This window comes from Scyliorhinus torazame, chromosome 6 (assembly GCF_047496885.1).
Source record: "Scyliorhinus torazame isolate Kashiwa2021f chromosome 6, sScyTor2.1, whole genome shotgun sequence".
NCBI classification, from domain to species: domain Eukaryota; kingdom Metazoa; phylum Chordata; class Chondrichthyes; order Carcharhiniformes; family Scyliorhinidae; genus Scyliorhinus; species Scyliorhinus torazame.
The window spans coordinates 60,569,964-60,589,623 of NC_092712.1; the positions used below are offsets into that span (position 1 = coordinate 60,569,964).

Genomic DNA, 19,660 nt, shown 5'->3' on the forward strand with positions numbered 1-19,660 from the left:
GAAACTAAGAGGTCTAAAAATTGATAAATCTCCGGGCCCAGATGGACTACATCCTAGAGTTCTAAAGGAGATAGCTGAAGAAATAGTGGAGGCGTTAGTTATGATCTTTCAAAAGTCACTGGAGTCCGGGAAAGTCCCAGAGGATTGGAAAATCGCTGTTGTAACCCCCCTGTTCAAGAAGGGAACAAGGAAAAAGATGGAAAATTATAGGCCAATTAGCCTAACCTCGGTTGTTGGCAAGATTCTAGAATCCATTGTTAAGGATGAGATTTCTAAATTCTTGGAAGTGCAGGGTCAGATTAGGACAAGTCAGCATGGATTTAGTAAGGGGAGGTCGTGCCTGACAAACCTGTTAGAGTTCTTTGAAGAGATAACAAATAGGTTAGACCAAGGAGAGCCAATGGATGTTATCTATCTTGACTTCCAAAAGGCCTTTGATAAGGTGCCTCACGGGAGACTGCTGAGTAAAATAAGGGCCCATGGTATTCGAGGCAAGGTACTAACATGGATTGACGATTGGCTGTCAGGCAGAAGGCAGAGAGTTGGGATGAAAGGTTCTTTTTCGGAATGGCAACCGGTGACGAGTGGTGTCCCGCAGGGTTCAGTGTTGGGGCCACAGCTGTTCTCTTTATATATTAACGATCTAGATGACGGGACTGGGGGCATTCTGGCTAAGTTTGCCGATGATACAAAGATAGGTGGAGGGGCAGGTAGTATGGAGGAGGTGGGGAGGCTGCAGAAAGATTTAGACAGTTTAGGAGAGTGGTCCAAGAAATGGCTGATGAAATTCAACGTGGGCAAGTGCGAGGTCTTGCACTTTGGAAAAAAGAATAGAGGCGTGGACTATTTTCTAAATGGTGACAAAATTCATAATGCTGAAGTGCAAAGGGACTTGGGAGTCCTAGTCCAGGATTCTCTAAAGGTAAACTTGCAGGTTGAGTCCGTAATTAAGAAAGCAAATGCAATGTTGTCATTCATCTCAAGAGGCTTGGAATATAAAAGCAGGGATGTACTTCTGAAGCTTTATAAAGCATTAGTTAGGCCCCATTTAGAATACTGTGAGCAATTTTGGGCCCCACACCTCAGGAAGGACATACTGGCACTGGAGCGGGTCCAGCGGAGATTCACACGGATGATCCCAGGAATGGTAGGCCTAACATACGATGAACGTCTGAGGATCCTGGGATTATATTCATTGGAGTTTAGGAGGTTGAGGGGAGATCTAATAGAAACTTACAAGATAATGAATGGCTTAGATAGGGTGGATGTAGGGAAGTTGTTTCCAATAGCAGGGGAGACTAGGACCTGGGGGCACAGCCTTAGAATAAAAGGGAGTCACTTTAGAACAGAGATGAGGAGAAATTTCTTCAGCCAGAGAGTGGTGGGTCTGTGGAATTCATTGCCACAGAGGGCGGTGGAGGCCGGGACGTTGAGTGTCTTTAAGACAGAAGTTCATAAATTCTTGATTTCTCGAGGAATTAAGGGCTATGGAGAGAGAGCGGGTAAATGGAGTTGAAATCAGCCATGATTGAATGGCGGAGTGGACTCGATGGGCCGAATGGCCTTACTTCCGCTCCTATGTCTTATGGTCTTATGGTGATGAACTAAATTGGTAGTCACCAGTATTCTGATTTTAGTGTCACCGGAACTGTATGAGGCCTGTGAACCTGTTAAATACAATGGCCTGGAATTTTGGCCCCAGCACTAACCAGCACCGTCATGGGTGGGGCTGGGAAATGTAGAAAGACGGTGCCTTTGAACAGCTGTCCAGATTATCCCGTCCTGCCCACAATGATGCCTGCCGGTGTTGGGGCTGGAAAGTCCCATCCAATGAAGCGGAATGCACGTTGAAATGTGTTTACCCCAAATGTTAAAAATCTAATTGAATAAAATCCTTATAAAAACAGTAGTGACTCTATTAGTTATGTTAAACTAATGACTGTGTGGAGCATTGGTGCTCAAGTGATGCTGTAACATGGTTTCATTTTCCTTTGCAGAAACTGAATGAAAACAAATACAAAAGTTTTGATGAGTTTAAAGCTGATGCCCAGTTGCTGCTTCACAACACTATTTTATTCTATGGAGGTGAGATCATTTATATTACTTAATCTGGCTTCATTTCTTTAAACAAAGACAAATTGTTAGGCTGGCAGTTCAATTACTTACCATTCTGTGCAATGGGGTAGCTTTTTTCCTCATTCTTTGGTGGGATGTGGGTGTCACTGGCAAGGCTGACATTTATTGACTATTGCTCGGCCAGTTCAGTGGGCATTTGAGAATCAACCACATTGCTGTGGATCTGGAGTCACATGTAGACCAGACCAGGTAAGGGTGGCAGATTTCCTTCCCGATAGGACTGTAGTAAACCAGATTGTTTTTTTTAAATAATAGGTAGTTTCATGCTCACCATTGCTGTGAATTACATTTATATTCTAGATTTTTAAAATTGAATTTTAACTTCCACCAGCTGCCGTGTCTCCAAAGCATTAGCTTGGGCCTCTGGATTGTCAGTCCAGTGACATTACCTCAATGCCACCGTCCCTCCATGCCTAAATCTATATTAATGGCGGGACAAAGAGAAAGCTAGTAATTTATCTAAATTTGCAGACAGCACAAAGCTTGGTGGAAAGGTAAGGTGTGAGGAGGACACAGAGGTTAAGTGAGTGGGCAACAACATAGTAGATAGAGTATGATGTAGGGGCGTGTGAGGTTATTCACTTTGGTAGTAAGAATAGAAAAGCAGAATATTTGTTAAAAGGCATGAAACATGTAAGATAAAAGCAAATTACTGCGGATGCTGGAATCTGAAGCAAAAACAATTGAAAATGGTGGACCATCTCAGCAAGGCCGACAACATCTGTGGAGAGAGAAAGGAGCTAACGTTTCGTGTCTGGATGATGCTTTGTCAAACTTGTAAATGTTGATGCTCAGAGACTGAGAATATGTGAAAAAATGTATAGAAACGGACAATCTATTTTGTTTTTTTTATGTTTTCTGTCCATTAAGAGGGATAGAGTAGAAGCTAATGAGGGAAGTGGAACCCTCTTTAGCCACTTGTGATCCTTCCAGTTGTTTCAAAAGCTACACAAGACTCTGGGAGTTAATCACTTGGTTACTATCCCTGCTGAGAATGGGTGTGTGGAGGAATTCAAAACAGTGAAGAACTGTGTGAGATACTTGTCAGCTTGTTTTATATTTGTCCCACATCACTTTTACATTTTTGTTGCTTTTGGTATTGCTTTATTCTGTGTATATGGATCACATTTCTGTAAAGAGTCAACAATTTAGCTGTCCAGCACAATATACGGCATCCAAACTGTGATTTAAGTACATAACATTTGGTGCTTTGAGCCTGCTCTGTCATTTGACAAGATCATGGCAAATCTTATATCTCATCTCTACCATTCCCCATTATACCCATATTCCTTAATTCTCTTGGTACGCAAACATCTATCCAACTCTGTCTTGCATATATTCAAGGAGTGAGCAGTCATGGCTCTCTGTGGTGGTCAATTCCAGAGATTCACAACCCTTTGAGTGGAAAAATCTTTTTATCATTTTGGTCCCAAATGATTGGCCCCTTATTCTGAGACTGACCCCATGTTCTAGATTCCTCAGCCAGGGGGAACATTTTCTCAGCATGAACCCTGTCAAACACCTTCAGTCAGTCAGTCAGATTGCCTCTCATTCTTTAATACCCCGTGGAATATAGTCCCAGTCTATTCAAACCCTCCTCAGGATAATTCCCTTATCCCAGGAGCCAATCTGTTCACTGTCCTGTGAATGGACAGATATGGCCTCTACTACAGAGACGAAAACTGCACGCACTGCTCAGGGTGTACCTTCATTTGTGCCCATAATTGCAGCAAGAATTCTTTACACTTATGCTTCTTCAGTCCCTTTGTTATAAACGCTAACATACAATTTGCCTTCCTAATGTTTGCTATGGCTGCATGTTAACTTTGTGATTAATTTACAAGGGCGCCCAAGTCCCTCTGAATGCAAACATTTCCCAGTCACACACCATTCAAAATATAGTTTTCTTTTTTGTACTTTGCTTACCGAAGTGGATAACTTCACATTTTGCCACATAATTTCTTTTTGCTTTTGATTTAAAGTACCAAATTCATTCCCCCCCCCCCCCCCAATTCGGGGGCAATTTGTTGCCTGGCGCATCCACCTACCCTGCACATCTTTGGGTTGTGGGGGTGAGACCTACGCAGACTCATCTGCCAACTCATTTCTAACTGTTCTTGCCAACTGATCCAACCTGTCCTTATCCCTCTGCAACCTATTTGCGCCCTCCTCACCACTTACATGCCCACATTATGCTCCATCTGCCCCCTTGTTGCTCACTCACTTAACCTGTCTAAACCTCTTTGCAGCTTCTTTGTATCACCCCCTGCTTCATTTCCCACCTACCGTCAGCAAAGTTGGATAACTTAACCAAGTCTTTAATATAGATTGTAGATAGCTGAGGTCCAAGTACTGCCCCTTATGGTATCTTAGCTAAGTACAACCTGCCAGCTTGAACATGTTCTGTTTATTCTTCCTCTGTTTTCTGTCCATGAAACAATCCTCAATCCAAGCTTATATATGACCCCCGAATCTCATGATTTCTAATTTTGTGTGACAACTGCTTGAGTGGCACCTTATCAAATCTGTAGAATCCGCATGAAGTAGCACACATGAATGAACGGCAGATAGAAAATACTGAATATAAGGTTTATTAGCAATGCAACACATCTCTACTCCCCTAAGGGTCTCCTTCCCCGACCTGCACCCAGGTCGGGTTTTATATACAAGGGAGGGCTCTCCTTGCTAAGGGGAAGCCCTGCCCCGTTACCGGGAAGTTCATATTCTGGGTGGTCCTAAACCCTTGACCTCCACTGGGGTTACAACAAAATCCTTTTTCAAAATCTAAATATACTATATCCACTCATTCTCCCTGATCCATGTTATTGATCATATTCATCTCATGGATTCTATCCTCAAAACTTGTTTAGATTTAACACTCTTGGTGTTGTCTGTAAAATGTAGACACTTCGACAAATTTAGTGTTCAAATGTTTTACCCAGGTACAAATACCTTATTTGCAAGATGAACAAAGGACAAACACAAGTTCACAATTCAACCCAAGTTTATTTTAGAACACAAAAGTTATCCCTTAAATTGACCCAACTACAGTATGCCTTAAGATTCTTATTACTACCTTTGCCAAGTAATTGGATGGAGCTATGGGTCCAGTCCTGAGTCCCGGTTGGATCAGAGCCTTCGCCTGTAAAGGTGGGTTTCGCACGGTGCTTTCTCTTGTCCTCTGGTCCGCCGTGGAGTCTTCTACGCTGCCTCTGCATTGCGTCTTTGCTGGGGAGGGTCTCTGGATGCCTCTTCCTTATACTCCTCTTCACGTCTTTCCAGAAACTTCTCCGGCCCTCAGTCAATGGACTTGCCGATTGCAACTCTGCAGGACATCAGGAACTCTTCTTCTCTCTCTCTCTCTCTCTCTCTCTCTCTCTCTCTCTCTCTCTCTCTCTCTCTCTCTCTCTTCCCCCCCCCCCCCCCCCCCCCCCCCCCGTTTAAATGCGACCTATTATCTCCAGTGACTTGTTTACTACCCTGGCTGTCTGTCTCTGTTCAGTGTATTCAAACTTCACTGTTTGAATTCCCATCAGGCCTGTCTGTGCTTCTGACTGTGGTTTAATTTAAAATTTCCAATTCTCAATTTAAAGTGTCCAATTCTGTATTGGGCCTAAAATTCAGGCCATTGGTCATTAAACACTAGTTTCGGACATAACTGAATCACTTTCAAACTTAATATGAAATTCTGTCCTATATGGCTACTCTTCCTGAGGGAACCCTTTTATTGCAAGGTTATGAATTAATCCTTTCTCTTTGCACAGTACTAGATCGAAAAGTAGCCTATTCCCTAGATGGTCCCTCAACGTAACTACCTTGTATACAATCCTTGAACTCGTCCTCCACATGGTTACTGCAAATTTGATATGTCCTGTTTTCATGAATATTTAAAGTCCACCAGAATTACTGCATTACACTTGTTGCACACACCTCTGATTTACACTATAACTACTGTTAGGGGCTGTATAAATAACTCGCACTCTTGTTGTTTCTTAGCTCCACTAAAACTGATTCTGAGCTCCTTGATTTGCTGAGCCAAGTTCTTTTTTCTGTATTGTCTTTATCCCGTCCTCTATTACCAGGCCTACCCCTCCTCCTCCTTTTCCTTTCTGCACCTCATTTCTAAGTGGTAAATGTCCTGGAATATTTAGTTTTCAACCTTGGTCACTTTGTAACCAGATCCGCACAGTGGGTATGACAATGGCTATGACAATATCTATCCATGCTTCTAATTCATAGAACGTGTTGTGAATACTTCACAGATTCAAATAGTGCCTTTAATTTCAAGTTTTTCTAATTTTCCCTTCTTTCCTCTGCCCTTCAGTAAAGTGTCAGCCAGGGCAGCACGGTGGAGCAGTGGATAGCACTGCTGCTTCACGGCACTGAGGTCCCAGGTTCGATCCCGGCTCTGGGTCACTGTCCGTGTGGAGTGTTTGCTAACTTTGCCTTAGTTTAATTGCTCTGTTTTATCACCTTTGCTCTTGAGTCGCCAGGTATCTTTATGATACCGCCACGTGGTTCAAGTCCGAGTAATGATCAATAATCCAATACACCGATTAGTAAGATTTAAATCAAAGCACATTTATTATACACAGTAATCACTACTCATGTACAAATTCTATGTCTAAGCTACTTCTACAGCTAACAGACCAATACTTAACTTGGAACTGGCCCACCAGGTCAGGGAAACGAATGGCCTTTCGTTTGGGTTCTGAGCCTGCGGGATTCGAAGTTGGTACAGATTGGTAGCTAGGAGCGCCTATCTCGTAGCGAGCATTGAAGTAAGACTTACAGTTTTGAGCGGCTGTTGAAGAGTGAAGAGTGAGTGAAGAGAGCTGCAAGCGGTGGAAGAGAGAGCGCCTTGAACTTGGGGCTCAATTCTTATAGTCCCCAGGGGCTCCCAACCTTTCGGGGCGGACCCTGTACCTGGTTGCAAGTGATTGGACTTTGTCTCAATCACTTGGTTCGATTTTCTCTAATGCTGGAGCGGTTCCCTGATCGATGGGCGGTCTGGAGGTTGTCGTTCACCTCCTTTTGTGTAGGCTTCTGCTGGTGCCGAAGAGTCTGGTTTTGCTTTATGTGTCTAAATGTTGCTTATTGTTCCCGGGGATTGCTCATTCGTATGCAGATGGCTGGTGTTTTGTTATGCTGATGGTTGCTGGTATCGATCTTGTCTGGCCTTTCCAGAGGTAAATACACAGTCAACCTGCAGCTGCTCCGTTGGCTGTTGGCTGTTGGCTGACTCTCCGTGTTTGCGTGGGTTTCGCCCCCACAACCCAAAGATGTGCAGGGTAGGTGGATTGGCCACACTAAATTGCCCCTTGATTGGAAAAAATAAATTGGGTACTCTAAATTTATTTTTTTTAAACAGTAAGGTGTTAGCCTACCTTATCTTCACCCCATTGCCAGAACCTGTCAGCAGTGGATAAGTTCACTTACCAAGAGAGAATCTGACCATCTCTTGGCAACACACAATTCTAGATAAGGAAGGTCATCCAGTCATAATTCATCAATATCCTCTAATTGTAGCATCCCTTTTTAAAATGAATTCAAGGTTTGCCTCCAGGATGGGTGTACTGTAGGTTTATTCCATATGTCTCTTGAAATTCATTCACAGGATGTGGGCTTCACAGGCTAGGCCAACATCCATCCTCCCTTGTCCTAGAGAAAGGTGATGATGAATTGCCACCTTGACCACTGCAGACCATGTGGTGTAAGTACACCCATAGTGCATTAGGGAGGGAGTTCCAGGCTGTTTAATCATGCTTCGCCTTAGAATTTCTCTATTGGTCTAAAAATTACATTTTGCCTGTTTGAATCCTCTGCCTTCTTGCTGTTTATTTTAAATGTTTTTTAGGCGAACATTTTATTGTTCTGTGCTTCCATTACTTACCTAAGACTCCTCCGTTATAGGATGACAAAAATCAAACTTGTCTGGTCCTCCCTCATTAATTCGTATTCCTGGCAATGATATACAATTTTTCCAGTTTTCTCTGTATGGCCTCTAAATTGTGGACATGTGTCTCATTTCTTGGCAACCAAAGTAGAAGCAGTTTTTGAGGTGCTGTCAGATCAGAGGACTGTACAGCTTGATCATTACCTCCTCTGACATGCATTTCATTGTTCTGGCTATGTATCCTGTTGATTGCTGTTCTGCATTGGTTGGGGATATTTAATATCAAGACGGCTAAAACATTTGAGTCTCTTTTTCAGTTTTAATTACAACAGTTCATGCTTCTCATAGTCTACAAATTTCATCCTCCATTTCCTTTCCATTGTTATGATGTCTGCATCATATCAATGTGACTGATCGCGTGTTCCTTCTGCATTCAATCCATAATGATTCAGTTTGGTTCACAGCCGTGCTCTGTCATGGGATAGGATGCCTCTAATTAACCTTTCTATTCCTCCTCCCTTTCTTTCCTAGCCATTTTGAAAGTTTTGTACCATGCACTAAAATAAAAATAAAATACTGCAGATATGGGAAAAACTCAGCAGGGCTGGCAGCATCGGTGGAAAGGGAAAGTTACCATTTTGTGGCCAATGTCACTTTTTTTTCAGAACTGAAGAGATCTAGAAATGTGTTGGGTTTTATTCTGTTGAAAAAGGGTGCAGAGTCTAGCTTTTAAAATGTATTCTTCAGTGGGATGTGTGCATCACTGGTAAAGCCAGCATTTATTGCCGATCCCTAATTGCTGTTGAACTGAGTGCCTTGCTAGGCCATTTGAGAAGACAGTTAAGAATCACTTACTCACATCACTGTGGGTCTGGAATTGCACGTAAGCAGACGAGGTGAGAATAGGACATTTCCATCCCTAAAGTGCACTAATGAACCAGATGGACTTTTATGACAATCAATGATGGTTACCATTACTGAAACAACTTTATATTATTTATTCATTTAATTTAATTCCGCCAGCTGTCGTGATGGGATTTGAGCTCATGTCACCAGAGCCTTATCCTCAGTTTCTGGATTACTAGTCCAGTGACATTACCATTACGCACGTTTAGAACAAAAGGCAAGGACTGGGATGGAGTGCAGGAGAGATTTTCGTCATCTCCAGCGTGATGCCAACACGATACACATCTATCCCTCCTCACACCTGTTGGCCATTCTGAAAGTCCTGTTCCTTCTGCAATAACTGCTCTACAACTCTATCACCCCTAACATCTCGTCTCCTTTGCACAACGCCTTCTTGCGTTTAGCAGAAGATGTAACACCTGCCCTATCACTTCCCCTCTCCTCCCTGTCCAAGACCAAAAAAACACTCCTTCCAGGAGAAGCTGTGATGCACATGAACTGGTAGCACAGTGGTTAGCACTGCTGCCTCACAGCGCCAGAGACCCGGATTTGATTCTGACCGTGGGTGTTTAGTTTGCACTTTCTCCTGTGTCTGTGTGGGAATCCTTTGGGTGCTCTGGTTTCCTCCCACAGTCCAAAGATGTGTAGGTTAGGTGGATTGGCCATGCTAAATTGCCCCTTTGTGTCCAAAGGTTAGGTGGGGTTACAGGGATAGGGCAGAGGAGTGGTCCTAGGCAGGGTGCTCTTGGGGGGGTCGGTGCAGACTCAATGGGCTGAATGGCCTCCTTCTGCACTGTAGGGATAATTTTTTTTAAAAACTTATTTCAATTTAGTAAACTATTCGCTGCCCACCGCGCAGATGCCTCTACATTGGAGAGACAGAATGCAGACGGAGTGACTATTTTGCCGAACACCGCTCAGTCTTTAAGCATGACCCTGACCTTCAGTTCCTACCTTTTTAATTCACCACCTTACTTTCATGATTACATTTCTGTCCTTAGCCAGCCATTCAAGCGAAGCCCAACACACGCTTGAGGTATGGTATCTCATATCATGATTAGGCACTTTACAAACGCCTGGACTCAGCATAAGGCTCACAGTCTGAGGTTTGGAACTTAGTATTCCATTTTGATTTTTGTTTTGGCAAGTGCCAATCTGTATCTTGTTTCCTTGTATTTGCTTTCTCCAGAGCTGCCTTTTATTCTGCCATTAACAGCTACTATGGATCCATGCTTTGTTTCTTCACTGCAGCCATTCCCACTCCCTTTGACTTTAGTTCCTTGGCAATTTGTTATTTAATCTCCTATTTTCTCACCTATTCCAGACCTTTTTGTTCTACCAGATCCTCCATTCACCCCCCCCTCACCTTTTCTCAACAATTTAAAGACCCATCACCGTTGTATTTCAGTTCCAAAGAAGAGTGCTATTGGAACAAATAGTAATAATTATCTTAATAACAATCTTTATTAGGTCACAAGTAGGCATACATGAACACTGCAATGAAGTTACTGTGAAAATCCCCTAGTCGCCACACTCTGGGTACGCTGAGGGAGAATTCAGAATGTCCAATTCATCTAACAAGCACGTCTTTTGGGACTTGTGGGAGGAAACCGGAGCACCCGGAGGAAACGCACGTAAACACGGGGAGAACGTGCAGACTCCGCACAGTGACCCAAGCCGGGATCAAACCTGGGTCCCTGGTGCTGTGAAGCAACAGTGCTAACCACTGTGCTACCGAGCCAACCATTGTGCTACCATGCCACCCACATCTGTGGAGCATTTTTCTTTATTTATATTTTCTTTTATTTATACCAAACACTTACTTGCCTATCCTAGTCAATGTGCAGCCATGCTATTTAATCATGACTTTCTATTTTAGTCAGAATTACTGACTCCCAGTTTTTTCCACACATTAACATACTTGAATGCTAATTAGTATTGGCATTTCACATCCTGATTACTTTGCAGAAAGGAAGAGCAAGTTTCATTACAGCAAATAAATTGCTTAAGTGTTGTAATGTTGAGAACCACAGCTGCTAATTTGTGTGCGCATAATTTGGTTTTGGTGATGTTGCTGAGGAAGAAATATTAGGCAAGACACCAGGGTAACTGTTCTTGAATTCTGCCATTGGACATCTGGGGCGGGATTCTCCGACTCCCCGCCGTGTCGGAGAATCGCCAGGGGCTGGCGTGAATCGCGCCCCTGCCGGTTGCCAAATTCTCCGGCACCGGATATCCGGCGGGGGTGGGAATCGCGCCGGTTGGCGCCCCCCTCCCCGGCGATTCTCCGGCCCGCGATGGGCCGAAGTCCCGTTGCTGGAATGCCTGTCCCGCCGGCGAGAATCAAACCACCTATCTTACCGGCGGGACAAGGCAGCGCAGGCGGGCTCCGGGGTCCTGGGGGGGGGCGGGGGGGGGGGCGCAGGGTGATCTGGCCCCGGCGGGTGCCCCCACGGTGGCCTGGCCCGCGATCGGGGCCCACCGATCCCCGGGCGGGCCTGTGCCGTGGGGGCACTCTTTTCCTTCCGCCTTACCATGGCCTCCACTATGGCGGAGGCGGAAGAGACCCCCTCCACTGCGCATGCACGGGGATGCCGTGTGCGGCTGCTGACGCTCCTGCACATGCGCCGCACAGCAAAGTCATTTCCGCACCAGCTGATGGGGCACCGAAGGCCTTTCCCGCCAGCTGGCGGGGCGGAAATATGTCCGGCGCGGGCCTAGCCCCTCAAGGTGAGGGCTCAGCCCCTCAGGATGCGGAGAATTCCGCACCTTTGGGGCTGCGCGATGCCGGACTGATTCGGGCTGTTTTTGGCGCCGGTCGGCGGACATCGCGCTGATTGCGGAGAATCCCACCCCTTATTCCCACCTGCGAAATCAGATAGTGCCTCTAAACACACACACACACGCACTGAAATGTCAGCCTGGTTTGTGTTTTAAGGGATTCGAACCTGTGGTTTTCTAAGTCGGGAATGTTGCCATTGAGGTACAGCTGTCTCACCCTGATTAACCTCTTTCAACCGTTATCCCTCCTTATCACCTGTACATTATAGTAACTGTCTCCTCTTTCTATCTTTCAGTAGTTAAATGTAATTTTTTTTGAGTTACACCATTCTTTTTTTTTGCAGCTGATAGTGACCAGGCAGAAGTAGCCAGGGCTCTTTTCAAAGACACTTGCCATGAGGTAAGCTATGTAATCTGAAGCCAATTAATTTAAACTTCTGGTCTAACTCTGTAGATACAGTTGAATCTACCTCTATCAGGGATGGTTATAATACACAGCCACATAAAGCCTAGGAACCAATATTGGTGCTTGCTGTGATAATATAAAATTGTAGTTTCAAACAGATTCTGGATCTTTTAACTGGTAAGGTTCTGAATTGCATTTTGTTCATTCGCAATGCAGCCAGGTCACTCTTTAATTCTTGTAGCCATTTTAAGTTGTAAACCCTCTCCATGAAGGGCAGAAGGATTTGAATGATTTGTTGTTTGCAGCTTGTTTAATATTCATCTCTGGAAGATGCCAATTTGCTTTGCATTAAATCATTGAAGAATCTGCATCTTCCACACCCAACAAAACCCTACATTTTCCGATTAATCAGGCTGTTGTCTTGGCAATTGGGTAAAGTTACCTTGCGTTATTTGTGCTTTGCTCCCCATTATAAGTGGATTCTCATGGGCAAACCCTGGCCACGTTGTTCACTTTTAGCAAAATAATTCTTTGCTGGGATTAATGCTACGGCACGCCAAGTAGTACTCAATACTCTTAAGCTGATCCCGATGTATAATTTTAAACATGCCTGCAAGATGAGCATTACAAATTGATCCAACGTTCGTTGATCCTGGTACTCAACTTTACATAATCACAATACATATCATGGAGATAAATTGAGCAATGGCATATAACCATATTAAAAAGAGTAATAAGTAAAAGAACCAAAGGCAACATGAACAAAAACTTTATTACCCAGCGGGTAGTTAGAACCTGGATTACTCTGCTTGAGTTTGTGCTGGAGGCAGGTCTAATTGTGGGTTTCAAAAGGGAATTGGATAATTATCTGATGGGGCATATTCGTAGGTCTATGGTGGGGGAGTGGAACCAGTGGATTTCCTTTGTCAGCACAGACACGACAGGCTGAGCGGCCTCCTCCTGTGCTGTAACCATTCCAAGATATTCTTGTGCACAGACCTGTTAATAATAGACCAAGTTTGTCCAAACCCCCAGTATAAGTTTACCATAAAAGAATTAAAAGCAGCTTGTAATGATCAGCTTGAAAAAGCGGCTATTTTTGCATTTGAAACCTTTTGGTTGAAAGCTAGAAGTTTATTATCATGAGTGTTCAGGTTTCTATATAATTTGGTAATATTGAACTGCCCAGTATGTGAGTATACTTTTCAGAAGGAACCCTGTTCCATTAAAAGCTCTTGCTTAGATTTATATCTTCAATATACTTGTGATTTAAAATCATCTCTATTCCCTCCTGCTTCCAGTACCAAGGTAGCCCTCATTGCACCTAAGATGATCAATAAGATTAAAACATTCTGTTTTAGTAAAAGACTTGAGTTTTCACACATTGCCAATGCCCGATTAAAAGTGTTCTGTACAGTATTTCAAAGTAAATTCTCAAAGTGAAATGCTTGGTCTAGTGACTAATATTTACATTAACTAGTGAAAATTGGAGACATTTGAAATGACAACGACAAAATTCGTATGGACAGATTAGCACAAAACAGAAATGGAGCGTACTTTGCTGCATTGATGCAAAATCAGAGCTAACGATGCTTCCTGCAGCTTTATTATTCCCTTGTAAAGCTGTTCGATTTGCGATCTGATGCAAAAAAGATAGCACTAAAAAATTCTCATTGCTTTTTGGAAAATGAGCAATATTTAGAAGCAGGAAGTTTATTAAGAATCTAAAAGTGTGGAGAATTCCGGTGGTGGCCATGAGCTGAGCAGTCGCACAAAAGGTGGCTCTCGTGTAAAATCTTCGACTACAGCCTTTTAACCCCAGCAAACGAGCACCAAAAGTACCTACAATCACTCACCCTGATCCCCATGAACCGCAATGCCAAGCAAGATGGGAAAAAAATCAGCCGCACAGCAGAAAAGCCAGCAGAGGCGAGGGGAGGGAAACCTCAGCCTCAGAACCAACAGCCACACAAAGCTCCCAGCACAAACCCAGCCACAAGCTGACGGGCTTCATCACCTCCGAGCTCCAAAGACGCGGAGGAGATGAAAAGAGATTTCCTGGCAGCCATCGAAACAGAAGTGGAAACGGCAACAGCCCCAATGAAGGAAGCAATGAACAACATGGGAGCGGAGAGGCTAGAGGCCCAGGAAAAGATGACAAGGGACCTCAGGAAGGCCGTCAAGGACCAAGGGACAGGATTGCAGCACTAAAGGACGAGGTGGCGAGCCTGGTCAGAACCCAGAAGGGGGTAAAAGACAAGGTTGACGACCAGAGAACAGGTCGCGTCGGCAGAATTCGAGAATTGTGGGACTGCCAGAAAGGACGAAGGGGATAAACCCCACGGAGTATGGGGCAGCGATGTTCGGGAAGCTGGTCGGCGACGAGGGCTTTGTCAAACCCCCAGAGAGAGACCGCGGCCATAGGTCACTTCAGCAGCGGCCCAAGGCGTGGGAGCCACCACAGGCGATAATCGTGAGGCTCCACAGATATCGACAAAGAGCGGAAACTGTAGTGGCCGAACAGCGCGTGAGGGTGCAAGTGGGAAGGATATTCCATACGCTTGTACCAGGACATTGGTGCTGACCTGGCCAAGCGCCCGGCTGAATTCAACAGTGTCAAATCCACCCTGTACTGAAGTGCGGCACGGTTTGGCATGCTCAACCCTGCCAAGCTATAGGTGGCATACCAGGGCAAAAAACACTACTTTTAAGCCCTGGAGGAAGCCAACCGGTTAGTCCAGAAGAATAGACTGGGCAAACAATGAGAGAGGGCAATAGTCAGAAAACGGGCTGCAAAACGACGAGAGAGGTGTGGGCAAACACAGGCAAAGGCACAGAGAGAGCGGGGGGGGGGGGGTGAGGTGATGATGAGGTAGACGGGGGGGGGGGGGGGGGGGGGGGGGCGGGGGGGGGGGGGGGGGGGGGGGGGATGAGAGGGAGAGAGGTAGACCGGGGTTAAATAGGGGAATCTGACCAGACTTAGTAGGGAAGCCGCTAATTTAGAGAGTAGGCTGGTGTAAGTGAGTACAGCAAAGGAGGAGGCCGTGGCGCACCTCTCAGCAGAGCAGGAGACCTGGCAGAGGGAAAGGGAAAAACAGAAATTCAGGGAGACAAAGGATAGTAAGAGGGGGTTGGCGAGGTAAAGAAGGTGGTAAAGTCTTGGGTGGAGGGGGGAAGCACATGGGCAGGAGGGTACAGTGGGGGAGGATTGGGCAGGGCAGCAGTGGAGCACTGGTTGCAGCAGACAACACGTAGAGTTGACGAAAAAGAGGAAGTAGTCGGTAGCCATCTTGAATGACCTGTGAGCAAGGGGAGTCCTGGACGAACAGGGGCAGGCCTACAGGATAGCATGGCTGACCCCGCAAATATCCAGACAGTAACATGGAACGTGAGGGGCCTCAACGGGTTGGTGAAGAGATCCAGAGTCCTTGCCCTTCTGAGGGTGGATGTAGCCTTCCTGCAGGAGGCACACTTAAGAGAGAGGGACCGACTGCGGGTAAGGAAGGGCTGGGTGGGACAAGCATTTCATTCCTGTGTCGACACCAGGACAAGGGGGAATGGCCATATTAATCAACAGGACAGATTCATTCACGGCAACGAGCACAGTGACAGATAGAGGGGGACGATACGTGATGGTCAGCAGGATCCTGGAAGGTCCTGGGCGGTGCAGAACTTGTCAGTTAAACGATGGCTGAAATCCCGGACCTGGACACCATTCTCCTTCTCCCATGTGCACAAGGCCTGCTCACGTGTGGATTTTTTTTGTCGTAGGTAAAATGGTACTTACAAAGAACAAAGAACAAAGAAATGTACAGCACAGGAACAGGCCCTTCGGCCCTCCAAGCCCGCGCCGACCATACTGCCCGACTAAACTACAATCTTCTACACTTCCTGGGTCCGTATCCTTCTATTCCCATCCTATTCATATATTTGTCAAGATGCCCCTTAAATGTCCCTATCGTCCCTGCTTCCACTACCTCCTCCGGTAGTGAGTTCCAGGCACCCACTACCCTCTGCGTAAAAAACTTGCCTCGTACATCTACTCTAAACTTTGCCCCTCTCACCTTAAACCTATGCCCCCTAGTAATTGACCCCTCTACCCTGGGGAAAAGCCTCTGACTATCCACTCTGTCTATGCCCCTCATAATTTTGTATACCTCTATCAGGTCGCCCCTCAACCTCCTTCGTTCCAGTGAGAACAAACCGAGTTTATTCAATCGCTCATCATAGCTTATGCCCTCCATACCAGGCAACATTCTGGTAAATCTCTTCTGCACCCTCTCTAAAGCCTCCACATCCTTCTGGTAGTGTGGCGACCAGAATTGAACACTATACTCCAAGTGTGGCCTAACTAAGGTTCTATACAGCTGCAACATGACTTGCCAATTCTTATACTCAATGCCCCGGCCAATGAAGGCAAGCATGCCGTATGCCTTCTTGACTACCTTCTCCACCTGTGTTGCCCCTTTCAATGACCTGTGGACCTGTACTCCTAGATCTCTTTGACTTTCAATACTCTTGAGGGTTCTACCATTCACTGTATATTCCCTACCTGCATTAGACCTTCCAAAATGCATTACCTCACATTTGTCCGGATTAAACTCCATCTGCCATCTCTCCGCCCAAGTCTCCAGACAATCTAAATCCTGCTGTATCCTCAGACAGTCCTCATCGCTATCCGCAATTCCACCAACCTTTGTGTCGTCTGCAAACTTACTAATCAGACCAGTTACATTTTCCTCCAAATCATTTATATATATTACAAAGAGCAAAGGTCCCAGCACAGATCCCTGTGGAACACCACTGGTCACAGCCCTCCAATGAGAAAAGCATCCCTCCATTGCTACCCTCTGCCTTCTATGGCCTAGCCAGTTCTGTATCCACCTTGCCAGTTCACCCCTGATCCCGTGTGACTTCACCTTTTGTACTAGTCTACCATGAGGGACCTTGTCAAAGGCCTTACTGAAGTCCATATAGACAACATCTACTGCCCTACCTGCATCAATCATCTTAGTGACCTCCTCGAAAAACTCTATCAAGTTAGTGAGACACGACCTTCCCTTCACAAAACCGTGCTGCCTCTCACTAATACTTCTTGGGGTAACAAAGGCGGAATATTTTGTGATTGTGATCTCTGACCACACACCACATTACATGGAAATGTGGTTGGATAAGGGACCAGGCCCGATGCTCCCCTGGTGGCTGGATGCAGCGCTTCCACCAATCAGGAATTCTGTACAAAAAATATCCCAAGCCATTGACGGTTATGTATCCTGCAACCAGAATGGGGAGGTCTCACATTCCACGTTCAGAGAGGCACTGAAGGCGCTGATCAGGGATGAAATACAGGGCACCTAAGAGCAGGAAAGAAAGGGCAGCCAAGCAGCGGCTGATCGCCGATACTCCACGGCTCCAACCATGGAGCTGCTGGCGGAAAGGGAAAAGCTGTAAATGGAATTCGACCTGCTCTCCGCGTAAGGCTGTCCACCAGCTCTGCCAAGCATGGGGGATCTTCTACGTACATGGAAACAAGGCCAGCTGCATGCTGGCACACCAGTTTAGAAAACGGATAGCCGCGTAATAGGGACAAAAATGGGAGCGGACCCAAAAAAGATTTTTATTTTTTAAAAGTTTATTAAAAGTTTTTTAACACAATTTTCAACCATACAACCCCCCCCCCCCCCCCCCCCCCCCCCCGGGCTGTTGTTGCTGCTGTCCGACCTTCATCTAATGCTCCGCGAGATGGTCTAGGAACGGTTGCCACCGCCTGTGGAACCCCTGCGCAGACCCTCTCAAGGCAAACTTTATCCTCTCCAACTTGATAAACCCTGCCATATCATTTATCCAGGCTTCCACGCTGGGGGGGCTTCGCCTCTTTCCACATTAACAAGATCCTTCGCCGGGCTACTAGGGACGCAAAGGCCAGAATGCCGGCCTCTTTCGTCTCCTGCACTCCCGGCTCGTCCACTACTCCAAATAGTGCTAGCCCCCAGCTTGGCTTGATCTGGACTTTCACCACCTTAGATACTATTCCCACAACTCCCCGCCAGAACTCCTCCAGTGCCGGGCATGACCAAAACATATGGACATGGTTCGCCGGACTTCCGGAGCACCTCCCACATCTGTCCCCCACTCCAAAGAACCTACTCAGCCTCGCCCCCGTCATATGCGCTCTATGCACTACCTTAAACTGTATCAGGCTAAGCCTGGCACACTAGGAAGAGGAATTAACCCTACTTAGGGCATCAGCCCACAGCCCCTCCTCAATCTCCTCCCCCAGCTCCTCTTCCCATTTACCTTTCAGCTCCTCTACCAAAGCCACCCCCTCCTCTTTCATCTCTTGATATATCGCCGACACCTTGCCCTCTCCGACCCATACGCCCATAATCACCCTGTCTTGAATCCCCTGTGCCGGGAGCAGCAGGAATTCCCTCACCTGCCGCCTCACAAATGCCCTCACTTGCATGTACTTGAACGCATTTCCCGGGGGTAGACCAAATTTCTCCTCCAGGGCCCCTAAGCTTGCAAACGTCCCATCGATGAACAGGTCCCCCATTCTTCTAATCCCTGCTCGATGCCAGCTCTCGAACCCTTCCTTCCTGGGACAAACCGATGTTTATCCCTAATTTTGGACCACACCGAGGCACCCAGCGCTCCCTGTGTCGTCTCCACTGCCCCCAGATCTTTAGCGTTGCCGCCACCACCGGACTCGTGGTGTACCTTGTCGGCGAGAGCAGCAGCGGTGCCGTTACCAGCGCCCCCAGGCTCGTTCCTTTGCAGGACGCCATCTCCAACCTCTTCCATGCCGCCCCCTCTACCTCCATCACCCACTTACGGATCATTGCCACGTTGGCTGCCCAGTAGTAGCCACCCAAATTCGGCAACGCCAACCCTCCTCTATCCCTGCTACGCTCCAGGAACCCCCTCCTTACCCTCGGGGTCTTGCTCGCCCACACAAAACTCATAATGCTCCTGCCTACCCTCTTAAAAAAGGCCTTGGTGATCACGATTGGAAGGCACTGGAACACAAAGAAACCTTGGGGGGACCACCATTTTAATTGACTGTACCCTGCCCGCCAGCGAGAGCGGCAACATGTCCCACCTTTTAAAATCCTCCTCCATCTGTTCCACCAGCCGCGTCAAATAAAGTTTGTGCAGTGCCCCCTAGCTCCTGAATCCCCAAATATCGAAAGCTCCTTTCCACCCTCCTCAACGGTAGGTCGTCTATCCCTCTTCCCTGATCCCCCGGATGCACCACAAAGTGCTCACTCTTTCCCACGTTGAGCTTATAGCCCGAAAAATCTCCAAACTCCCTTAAGATCTGCATGACCTCAACCATCCCCTCCGCTGGGTCTGGTACATACAGCAACAGGTCGTCTGTGTACAACGACACTCGATGTTCCTCGCCCCCTCGGACCACCCCCTTCCATTTCCCCGACTCCCTTAACGCCATGGCCAAAGGTTCAATTGCCAATGCAAACAGCAGAGGGGACAGGGGGCACCCCTGCCTCGCCCCTTGATACAGCTGGAAATAC

The 19,660-nt window shown here is 46.4% G+C and overlaps 1 protein-coding gene across 13 annotated transcripts in view; it reads left to right on the plus strand.

The window, feature by feature from the left end:
• The window catches only part of zmynd11 (zinc finger, MYND-type containing 11), a 292,010-nt gene that overhangs the window by 208,304 nt on the left and 64,046 nt on the right, over positions 1-19,660 (plus strand). For all 13 annotated transcript variants that reach the window (XM_072508249.1, XM_072508248.1, XM_072508250.1 and 10 more), the window contains 2 exons: positions 1,998-2,085; positions 12,064-12,119. In XM_072508249.1, the coding sequence (XP_072364350.1) occupies positions 1,998-2,085; positions 12,064-12,119 (144 nt within the window). The remainder of the gene's footprint in view (positions 1-1,997; positions 2,086-12,063; positions 12,120-19,660) is intronic.